Genomic DNA, 12,544 nt, shown 5'->3' on the forward strand with positions numbered 1-12,544 from the left:
GTCTCCAACCAGGAGATGGCGTTCTACCTGGTAAGTCAAGGAGCTCTAAGGAATCTAAGGAAAAAAAGGTTGTAGACCCCTGTAGTAAGGCTTTATGTCCTTATTGCAGCACTAGTAATATCTAATGGTTGTTTGGGCCTCTTGTGGTACTGGGTGAAAAGAGGTAGTTGGTAACAAATGTGACAGAGTAGTTATAAGTCTCTTTATTTATTTAAAGACTTAAACTTTGGGAGAAAAATACAACTGAGCTGACCTATCCGATTTACCAGATTCTTTGATTTTTATACCAATAATTTCTGTCTTCTTCATGTGTCCTTTTGAGACTATTCATTTCTTCCTCTGTCTCAGTTTCTTTGAAGGTGCCATACCACCTTGCGCTCCATCTAAAGTTCGCTGGCTGAAAGCATACAACAAAGTGAGGGTACAACAACTTGAGGTAGGAAAACCCACTCTCTGTACTCTCTACATCTCCCCTCTTTGTCTGTTTCTTTTTTACACAATTAAACACACACAGACACACACACATTATATATATTCTACAGTAAAACACATGCATATTATTACAGTGTATTTATTTAGCGTGGAAGTTCAGTCCATGGGAGCACAGGAATTTCTAAACAGAAAGATCTCATACGTAGATATAGACATGCACATTAACATTGCTGTCTCTTTCTTTCTCTCTCTTCTCCTTCATGTAATCATTCCCTCCAGGAAATTGCAATTGCAATAATTAACGCATATTTAAGCAATCTCTGCAATATTATCCATAAATATGAGCTTGCAATTTTGCAAAATGCCTTCAATTTTATCCACCAAAAAACCCTCCTCAACAGAAGTACTGTTACGGCATAAAGTACCCTTTCCAAACAAAACTCATCTCATTGACAAAAATGACTCCTTATTTACAACCAGCACAGCTCTGCTCCCTCTCCTCATCAGCGAAGCCAACTGACCGGAAAAAACAGAACAAGCAGAAAACAAGGGAATTGACGGGGTTTGTGAAAAATGTGGTCTTATCAGAATTCTGTACGTATGTTAAATTAGTTTTATAAACACTTGGAGTTGTGACAGACTGCACTTTGTTTTTCTGCATTGAGCGGGCCTATGCATTAAATTGATATTATAGCCACATTTCCAAAAAAGTTGGGACGCTGTGTAAAATGTAAATAAAAATACAATACAATAATTTACAAATCATGTAAACCCATATTTAATTGCAAATCGACCAAAGACAACATATCAAATGTTGAAACCGAGAACCCTTGTTGTTTTATGAAAAATATGTGCTCATTTTGAATTTGATACCAGCAACACATCCCTAAAAAGTTGGGACAGGGCATGTTTATCACTGTTTTGCATCACCTCTTCTTTTTACAACACTCTGTAGACGTTTGGCAACTGAGGAGACTAGTTGCTGGAGTTTTGGAAGTGAAATGTTGTTCCATTCTCGCCAGTCATAGGATTTCAGCTGCTCAATGGTTCAGGGTCTCCTTTGTCGTATTTTTCATTTCATGATGCGGCAGATTTCTTATATTGGTGACAGGTCTAGACTGCACGCCAACCAGTTGACTACCTGGACTATTTTACCACACACTCATGCTGTTGTAATACTTGCAGAATGCAGTTTGGCATTGTTTTGCTGACATAAACAAGGCCTTCCCTGAAACAAATGTTGTCTGGATGGCAGCCCATGTTGCTCCAAAACCTGTATATGTTGTTCAGCATTAATGGTGCCTTCCCAGATGTGCAAGCTACCCATGCCATGTGCACTTATGCATCCCTGTACCATCACATGTGCTGGCTTTTCAACTGAGTGTTGATAACAACCTGGGTCATCCCTCTCCTCTTTAGCCTGGAGGAGCAGCATCCATAATTTCCAAAAAGAAGTTAAAATTTGATTCATCAGACCAGAGCACAATTTTCCACTTCACCTTAGTCTATTTTAAATGAGCTCAGGTCCAGAGAATCATGTATACACTGTGTATGGTTTGTTCTTTGCATGGTAGAGTTTTAACCAGCATTTGTGGAGGCAGCAATAAACTGTGTTCACAGACAATGGTTTTCAGAAGTGTTTCTTAGCGTGGAAAATGTTTTCCACGACAGATTTGTCTGTTTTTGATGCAGTGCCACCTGAGGGCCAGAAGATCAGTCATCCAGTATTGATTTTCTTCCTTATCCCTTGTGTACAAAGAATTCTCCAGATTCTCAGAATATTTTTATCTCCTGATACTGTAGATGCCCCAAATTCAGTTTTATGTTGATGAACATTATTCTCAGAATGTTTCACTATTTTCCCATGCAGTCTTTCACAGTGATGAACCTCTCCATGGCGTCACTGCTGAGAGACTCTGCCACTCTTTTTATACCCAATTATGTTACTGATCTGTTTCCAGTTAACCTAATTAGTTGTGAGATGTTCACGAGGTGGGTATTTTTTAGCTCAACGCAACTTTTCCAGTGTTTTGTTGACCTTTTTCCAACTTTTTTGAGGTGTTGCTTGCATCAAATTCAAAATAACCATACTGGGGTCGTAATTAAACAGTCTAAAGGTTGTTTTTTGTACAGCAGATATGGCATTTGTATTCTCTACTGCAGTCAAAAAATGAATATGACTGAATAAACAAAAAAAGATTATAACTAAACTATTTTTGTGATGTGCCGCATGATTATTATCAAAGGAAGTGATTACATATTACTCTTTATCAGGTAGTTGTTAAACCAAATTTTGTTCTTCTTGATTTTCTATTTTTTCTAATCCCAGCAGTTTTATCGCAAAAAACTCACTTAAAACTCTGCACATTACATCGCAATTCTTGAGAAAATCTGCTGCAAAATCAAGCATTTTTGATCACAACAATCACAAAAAAATTCTGTAACTCCTGGTGGGATTGTGTAATGATACCTTGAGTGCCTCTTTTCTCCTATGGGTTGGTTGAGTTTCTAGTCATGCCACAGAAAGTTGCACTGATTTTATGCTGTTTAAGGATTTCCGCTTTGGTCTGGAAAACCCCTTTTCAATATGGGCCCCTTCAGATCTCGCTATCACTCTGCTCTTATGAAAATTTGTATATTCCAAGATATGCCCCTGCGTGTTAAAATGGTTTATCAAATTATGGCACGCATGCTTTAAAGGCTGACTGTGATGTTAGTGTTTGTCTAAGTACTAATGTTACTGTATATGTGGGTATCTGTGTTGTTGGTTTTTTCCTTTTCTTTTGTTTTTTTTCATTACAGTGTCATTTTGAATCTCATTGTGTGGACAAAGAACAAATTATTGTTTTGTATTGAAACAATTTAAGCCCGCTACCTCCCCACACTTTGCTTTTGCTTTCTAACAGACCCTAGGTGGCTGATTTTGTTTTTCAGTTTAGGTCATGTGATTACAACAACAACAACAACAAAATCAATGGATGGAGAAAACAAATATATTTTAAAAAACTGTACCAATGACAAAAGCATAGCTTGTAAAATATCTCAGAAATAAGTACCAGGAAAAAAATTAAATAAAATAACGACACAAACAACTAAGAAATGATAGACATTGAAACATAATAATAATAATAATAATAATAATAATAATAATAATAATAATAATAATAATAATAATAAATCCCATTACATGTGTATCTCTGTGTGCAAGTTTATAAATGCAATTGTGGGAGTCTCATCTTAAAATTGCACACTGCCGTTTTGCACTCATCGGAAATAATCGTGAAATTTGAATGCATCAATGACCAAAAAAAATCTACCACCTTTGATTACTTTATTGCATTATCAAACAGAAGTGTTTTTTAATGGAAAAATGTCCAACAAGTGCTGCACTGGACCGTTTCGGTAAAGAGGGAGCTATGTAAAAAAAAAAAAACGTTCTGTGATCTTTCGTTTTTCATTCTATGGTCATAAAATCAACAGCATACTTCAAACTGTGACCTTTGAAATCTGTGCATAGTTGGCAAAAGTTATCAGTCACTCATGATAAGCAATCATTAGGATAGCTGACTTCCCCAGACTTCCAGCAGCCTTTCCATCCATCCGTTCATCCTTCCTTCCTTCCTTCCTTCCTTCCTTCCTTCCTTCCTTCCTTCCTTATCTTTGAGTGACTAATCCTGGTTATTATCATACGGTCAGCTTTACTTTTTTTTTACAACACTTTTAATTAGCCGTTTGAACAGGTAGAAAACCTTAAGAAAAAAAAGTTATGCACTTATGTACTTAAAATCCTTCTTTTTGCACGTATTTTTTTTATGCAGGATAATTAATAATCAGTGTGCCTTTTCTCCATGCGTGGGTGTCAATCATTACAAGGCTGTGTAATGTTACCTGTTCTAAGATGAATGAAATAAGAAAAGCATAACTGTCTTTGCTGTTGATGTTTAGAAGGAGGAGGATAGCTCCTAGTTTGCCACTGGCCAGCAATTTTCCCTTTAAGGACGAAAATAGTCCTTTTCTCACAAGGGCAACTGCTGTATCATGGCAACGATGTCATATTTCTATGGAAACCTTTCATTTGCTTATCATTAAGGTGTCATTGCTGCAGTTGGTGTTAAGTGTGTGTGGTTGTTTTGGAAATGTACATACCCTAGTCCCTATAACATGCTCAAAGTTAAGCTTTTTCTGCTCCTTGTTGAGTACACACTGTCTTGTAAAATGGTCTTATACTGTGATTGCTTTACTTTTTCCAAATATTTGGGCTCTAAATGTTTTTGTTGCATGGCACATATCATCAGTGGCTCCACAGTAATGCAAGAAGTGAAACCTAGAAAAGAATGTTTACATCTAATTTAATCTGGACACATTTTTTGTTTTTTTTGTGCAGTGAAATTTGACTGAACACTTTTCAGTACTGAGTGACTTTCAGTTAAAATGCCTTAGCTCAAGGGAATACAACTAAAAGGAAGGTGATATAATTCTAATGAGCATGTGCTCTTCAATTTTTGAAGTGAAAAAGCTAGTAAATAGCGATATACCCTCTCTGCGAGGTTGAAGAAAACTGAGACACTACAACAACAGGAATAAAAAAGAACAAAAAGCTTTATTAAAAAAAAACTGTTTAAAATTATATTGAGATATCCATCAGCCGACAGCTGATAAAAAAATTTTTTTAAAAATAGGAACTTAGTTTGGTAACAACAGATCGTTCTTTTGAAGCTCTAATTCTAAATTCAAGACTTCTAGCGTGCCAGCTGAGTTCATTTTAATGAAATTTCAAATTTGTTCACTATGAATTCAGTTCTGGACAGTTTAGATTTTCAATATCCAAACCTTTTAAAGACATGATAGAATCTAGTTTAAAAAATATTGAAAAGACAATTAAATTCTCTCTTGTTCTCACTAAAGAAATCATCAAATTATCACAAACCACTGCATACCACAATGTGAGACGATTGTACATTGTACATGTACATATGTTTACATGACAGGATTTTTAGCTTATTCTGGCAAAATAATATTCATGTGTATAGACAGTATTGATGCAGCATTCTCAAGAGCAAATTATCTACAAAATACCAAATGATTATAATATTTTTCTTGTTTTGAAAATGAATAATATTTAAATGTTATAAAATTAGAGAACACGTGGTGCTGTGAATTTTTTATCATCTGTTTTTAATACAAAAATTATTGAAGAGGTCGGTGAAGAGTGATTTTGCGTTTTAAAGCATTGTATTTTACACCGGGGTATTTTCAAATCAGTAGTGTGATTACACTGGTCTGATTCAGTGGATTGGTAAATGTGATACACATTCCCTTTACTGTTTGGTTTGTTTTTGGACAGAAAAACAGAAAAAAGAAAACACACTCTCTCACCATAAATTAAATGACTTTGTTTGTGACCAGACCAAAACTACTTCCTCCACCACTGTATTTATATCAGCCCAAATGAATTGTACCAAGGGGTGCAACAAAGAATGTGATTTAGTCAGACAAAATAATGCCTATTTGTGAAGATGTGATGTGTATGTTCATCCTTTTCCAAATCAGTCCAAAAAAACGAATTATCTACAGACAAAATTGTGCGTTCTCTTGCAATACTTTTGTGTTACCTCACAATACTTTTCTTCTTCCATTCACGCTAAGCCATATGTCTGTTTGCAATTAGCTGCTAGCTAGCTAAAATACTTTTCCAGTTAAGGGAAATACTCTGCAGATAATCCAGGAAGGATTGGTTTTGGACACTTTGTGATGCATTTAGTACTCATTCATTTTAAAAGGCCAATCTTTAACAGTATAACAATATCCAGCTTGCAACGCTGAAGTTAGCGTCTAATTCACAACTTCTGATTGAGCACTTCCTGAGGAAAGTTAAGGGAAACCTGACTTGCAGTTCTGTATGATTGAGTCTCCTTTTCTTTGCACCTCTTAATGCTGTAAAAGTGTCTTTTTTGTGACATTTCAGCCTCAACTCTGTCTGGAGCGCATTTTCAAATTTGTGAAACCTTTATTCTAACTTGAAGAAATCTGAGGCAGTCAAGAGGGCGATCATATACAAGTAAAAGCCTGTAATAACTCATGGCTATTCAATCACAAAGAACACCAATGCATTTAAGCCATAAAGGCCTTTATCAGGGAAAGTACAATATAGTTAGCTTTGGGCTGTTCCTTAAGAGAAGGAGAGGGCACAGTGCAAACGCAGCACAATTCCTGGTGCATTGATAATTTGGTGTGGCACAACAGGCTTTTTTTCGTGCTTGTGCTGATTTGCAATTTCTGTAGACTAAGGGGATCCCTGCAGTGCTGAGATGGGTTGGAACAGCACAACAGGGGTTGTCATTGAAGATGCCTTCGTGTAGTGCAATTTTCTTGTCAGTTTTGAATTTGTGCCTGCGCCTCCGCTAGCTCAGTCTGCATCTAAGATTTTTTTAATGCAAATTTCTGATTCAGTTGATCATGTGAAAATTTAAGCTGATTCTTCTCTATTGATTTGAATGTAAATCAGGTAGTTGGCGTCCATGCATCATGCATGGCCAATTTTAACCATAGAATATAAAATGCAGCTCAGGTTGACTACAAATGAATTGCATTTAAAACACACATAAAGGGGTAACAATTCAAGCCTTCTCATTTACTCATCTGGTTTAGCAATCTAGACAGGTGTGCAAGACAATGGATTATACAACAAGTAGTCCGTCCCAGCGATCTGATTGGTCAACTATACATTTGGAACGTGCTCAAACCACCATTAAGCACACCCTGCTCATCACTATAAATGTCACTCCACCTTCTCAATGGGAATATATAATTGCAATTGAATTTCATATAATATCTAATATAATGTTGTTTTTACTTGCTTTAGGCCTACTAATTGTGACCTATTTGGCGAAATCTGGTCTCTTTTGGTCCTTTTTTGTCGCTCCAAGCACCCGTACCGTAACACACTAGATACTCGTGCTCTCCTAGCGGCGGCTAGCTTGATATGTCTAACACATGACACGGTGTTAAAATCTTAAAAATACATTACTCCATCGATATCTTTTTTCAGCAGATATCTTACAATGAGATTCAGGTAGCTCAGCACTTTAGTGTTTCTATGTGCTGTATTTATGTGCTCTAGAAAGCAATAAAATGGACTAGATCTCATCTCTGTTACTAGGCCGTTGCTAAGGGCCAGAGTACTTCCTGGAGTGGAAAACATTACGTACATGACATTCGCTTCTACTGACGCAACTGATCGTTTTCCAGTTGTTAGTCATACCTCATGTGTTGCCATGGCAACAGAGCTCCTGCTAACAAAAAGTTTCATATTTTGAAAGTGAATTGCCTCACAATATGAACACATTTAAATTACATATTTTATTTAGATGGTAGCTTGTTATATAATCACAATATTACAAAGCAAGCGCCTCTGCCCTGATCGCATCACTGCTGTGCCAATAATCATGTTAAAGCACACCTTATCGTGTAATATTGCTTAAGTGTGACATTGTGTCACTGACGCACAAAAAGTTTAGGGCAATTTACTCATGGCAGCTTTGGTCATTTATTTGACGATTGAAAAATTAAATAGGCACACTTAAAACATAGATAGGTAGACAGATAGACAGATAGACAGATAGATAGATAGATAGATAGATAGATAGATACTTTATTAATCCCCAAGGGGAAATATTTTCGCTACAGCAGCATTTATAGATACAGGAAAGAAATAAAATAACAGTAAAAAATATTAAATATAAAAATGCACAGTATATACAATAAAATAGAACAAAATAAAATAGAATAATTAAATTAAAACTAACTAAACAATAGTGCAAAGTTGTTGTTTTTTAAATTTTATTTAAACAACCAAGAAAAACAAACAACAGACAACGGTGTTATTGTTGTGTGATGGATTTTGCCAGAGGTGAGTTATTGTACAGTCTGATTGCGGTCGGCAGGAATGATCTCCTGTATCTGTCCTTGTGACAGCGGAGCTGGAGGAATCTTTTGGAGAAAGTGCTCTGCTGTCCCTGCAGCAGGTGGTGGAGAGGGTGGTCAGGATTATCCAATATGGATAATAGTTTGTTCAGCGTCCTCCTCTCCACCACCTTTTCCAGGCTGTCCAGTTTGTAGCCGATGATGGAGCCAGCCTTCTTAACCAGTTTGTTAAGTCTGTTAGTGTCTCCGGCTCCAATGCTGCTCCCCCAGCAGGTCACAGCGAAGTACAATGCACTGGCCACAACAGACTGGTAGAACATCTCCAACATCTTGCTGCACACATTGAAGGATCAGAGATTCCTCAAGAAAAAGAGTCAACTCATCCCCTTCTTGTAGACAGCGTTGATGTTGGTCTTCCAGTTCAGTCTGTTGTCGATGGAGACACCAGGAACTTGTACTCCTCCACCATGTCCACCTCCTCTCCCAGAACTCTCAGCGGTTGTGGAGCCGTCGTCTTCCTCCTGAAGTCGACCACCATCTCTCTGGTCTTGGCCACGTTCAGGAGCAGGTGATTTCTTCCCGCCCACTCCACAAAGTCCCCCACTACTGCCCTGTACTCGTCCTCCCGTCCATCCCTTATACACCCAACCACTGCAGAGTCATCAGAGAACTTCTGCAGATGGCAGGACTCTGAGTTGTACTGGAAGTCAGTGGTGTAGAAGGTGAACAGGAAGGGAGACAGAACAGTTCCCTCTGGAGCTCCAGTACCACTGACCACCGCATCAGACAGCACACTGCCCAGACGGACAAACTGTGGTCTGCCTGTCAGGTAGTCAGTGATCAAGGAGACGGTGTACGTGTCCACCCCCACTACCTGCAGCTTCTCACTCTGTAGCAGTGGTTGGATGGTGTTAAATGCACTGGAGAAATCAAAGAAAGTGATTCTCACAGAGTCACTGGTTCCATCCAGGTGAGACTGAGCTCGTTGCAGCAGGTAGATGAGGGCATCGTCCACTCCCACATGAGGCTGGTATGCAAATTGCAGAGGGTCCAGTGTAGATTTCACCACATTGTTGCAGTGTATGTTTTTAACACAATAATATCAGTGACGTTTGGAGCACATTGCTTTTTTATCAGTGTTGTTATACATTAATTGCATGTGCTGATTTAGGTGTGCGTAATTTACTTTTGCTAACTACTCAACAACCTGATGATTATCAACTCTGATTTTTTTTTAGATAAGTATTCTCTGTTCACTTTGTCATCTGATTAATCTGAGTATTTGGTGTCTACAAGATGTAGATTTATTGTCTTTTATCATGAAACGCTTCCAACACTGCTCCTCATTATAGAGCAATTAAAGAGCAATTTGTACATAAACCTAGAAAAACATGATCAAAAAGCTCAAATCTAATTTACTCTTACTCTCTGCAACAATTTGATTTAAGTCATTTTTCAATTTCCCTATTTGTACTTAAACTTGGCTTTGTGTCCTGTACTGAACACTGGAGTTAGGGACTGAGAGCATAAAGAAAGAGACCTGAGAAGAACAAAAAGAAATAGGAATAAGAGAAGAAGAAGAAAAGAATAGATAGATAACGAGATAACTGGAGGGTAGGATTGGTTTGTATATGTTGGTAACAACAACTGTTCAGATTACTAATGACACTGCCCCTCTGAGATATGAGTCGTAACATTGCTGCGTGATATTGGCTTTAAGTCACCACGGGAATAAGGCCTGTGGCCAACGGTGTGTGTGTGTGTGTGTGTGTGTGTGTGTGTGTGTGTGTGTGTGTGTGTGTTTCTTACAGGGATTGCAGGGGTCCTCATTTATGCTGTCCGGGATGCTGGTGTTAAATCAGATGTTTGTCCACTTGCACCTGCCGAGCTGACAATATTTCTATCACAGTGGGAGAAACAGACTTTAAATACAGGGGTACACCTCTTCACACACTCTCTCTCTCTCTCTCTCTCTCTCTCTCTCTCTCTCTCTCTCTCACACACACACAAATCACATCTCTCGTCTTAAAAAAAATTACAGGGTGTAACCAGTAGAGGGGTGAGAGCATAAAAATCAAAATCAAAAGTAAAACTTATACCTACCTGGTTATAATGTGTGTGTAAAAGAATAAAATCCTCTCCAAACTAAAAATAAGGACAATTCTCTCATCTGAGATGACACTACTTAAATGCCCCAGGGGGCAAAGTTGATTCCATTCATTGATGACAGCAACATGTCTCCAAAAATTAGGACAGGACCAACAAAAACTGGAAGCTGGTTATCAGCATACAATTCTAAATCCAGCATCTGTGATGGCGTGTGGGTTCATTCATGCACATGGCATGGATAGCTTTCACATCAGGGAAAGCAACATTTTTGCTAAAAAAAAAAAAAAGGTTTCTAAGCAATATATGCTGCTATCCAGACATCTTTTTTTTTTTAGAAAAGGTCTTGTTTATTTCAGCAAGAATTCTGCGCCTATTACTAAAGTGAGGACATTCCTAAAAATGAAAATTCTTCACACAACCCAAGCTGACTTTGAAAGTTTGCAACATGATTTTCATACCATCAAGAATTTAATGATATTCAATGGCTAAAACTCTTGAATAGCACTACTATTCTTAAATATAGTTTAAATATAGGTTTGACTTAAACATTACTTAAATCAGTGGTTCTTAACCTTATTGGAGGTACTGAACCCTGCGAGCTTCATCAGTGCATTCACCGAACCCTTCGTAATTGGAAAAATAAAATATGATTTCTTCAAAACATAGGTATATATTTTATTAGTGCACAAAATGAACCATGCATTAGTTGCACACGAAATCACTGTGTGCAAAGAACCAAACCAACAAAACATGAATTTCACACAAAAACATAACTCAATGAATGATTTGCAATCAGGTACGCAACTTCGTACGATGCTGTGAGGATCGGTTTGTCGACAAACAAAACATGAATTTCACACAAAAACATAACTCAGTGAATATTTACTGCAAATCAATGTGACTTTTGCTGTTGCCTTTCAGATACAAGTTCAGAAATGCGCGGCTTCACCTTGGCAAGTGCCACTCTCATATCATTTTCACAGCAAAGTCTGTTCCTTTTCTTAGTTTTCATGTCCACCATCCTCAAAAAGGATTGCTCACAAAGATACATTGTAACCAAGATGAGAATGAACTCAGAATCTTCGAAGCAATCTGCGTGACAATGTTGGTGCTCTCGCAAAAACAGGGCTAATTCCACACGCATGGCAAAAACCCGATTCAGCACCTTTCCCCGGGATAACCACCGAACGTTAGAATGGTACAGAAGTACCTCGAATTCAGAGCCCATTTCCTGACAGAGCTCTTTGAAGATGCGGTGCTTCATAGCACTATTTCGCACATAGTTCACACATTCAACTATGATTTTTAGTACTTCTGCCAGTTTTGGAGGCAAGGTTTTTGTTGCCAACGCATGCCTAAGCAGAACACAGTGTGTAACAATGATGTGTGGTACATCGGATTTCACCAGTGCTCCAAAACCAGAGTGTCGTCCCAGCATGGCTGAAGGCCAAGGCAGTCAATGTGAAGAAACTCGTGGATGACTTCTTCAGAGACAACAATCTTTCGTGGAATATGGTTTCTGCAGTTTGTTTGGACAAACTGCAGAAACCATATTCCACGAAAGATTGTTGTCGTAAGAGGCTTACAAAATAAAAAATCTTCCTTTATCTCGTCGTCTTTCATATAGCGCACAAATACAACAAGCTGGCTGAGATTGGAAACGTCGGTGGTCTCGAGTTGGAGGCTGAATTTTGCTGGGCTTGAAATCAGATCTGCAACTACTTGAGCCAAGATGTCATTGCTCATGTCGTCTATTCTGCTGCTGATCGTGTCATTTGAAAGAGGAATTTGGGATAACTTATCTTCAGCAGCTTTTCCCAGCATGATATTCGCCATCTTCAACGCAGCTGGTTTCACAAATGTTTCACCAATGGTGTGTGGTTTGCCCTGCTTTGCGATCAGGTACGCAACTTCGTACGATGCTTGAGGATCGGTTTGTCGATGGGTACGAAGCCGAGAACAGGCAGAGTAGCCTTTTCATCGAATCTGGCTCTCTTCACCTTGAATTCAGTGAGCGTTGTGTTCTTGTATTTCCCATCATGCAGCTTTAGGAAGTGTTCCTTTAGTTGACAGCTGACAA

General features: G+C 38.2%; 1 protein-coding gene across 1 annotated transcript in view; it reads left to right on the top strand.

The window, feature by feature from the left end:
* LOC138191569 (protein unc-13 homolog B-like) overlaps positions 1–12,544 on the top strand; it is a 140,523-nt gene that overhangs the window by 61,310 nt on the left and 66,669 nt on the right. Inside the window, exon 11 of the mRNA XM_069138458.1 lies at positions 349–436. Coding sequence (XP_068994559.1) covers positions 349–436 — 88 coding nt within the window. The remainder of the gene's footprint in view (positions 1–348; positions 437–12,544) is intronic.

Source organism: Embiotoca jacksoni, unplaced genomic scaffold, assembly GCF_022577435.1.
Source record: "Embiotoca jacksoni isolate LCO1_2020_lvr unplaced genomic scaffold, fEmbJac1.0.p SCAF_8, whole genome shotgun sequence".
Classification (NCBI taxonomy): Eukaryota; Metazoa; Chordata; class Actinopteri; family Embiotocidae; genus Embiotoca; species Embiotoca jacksoni.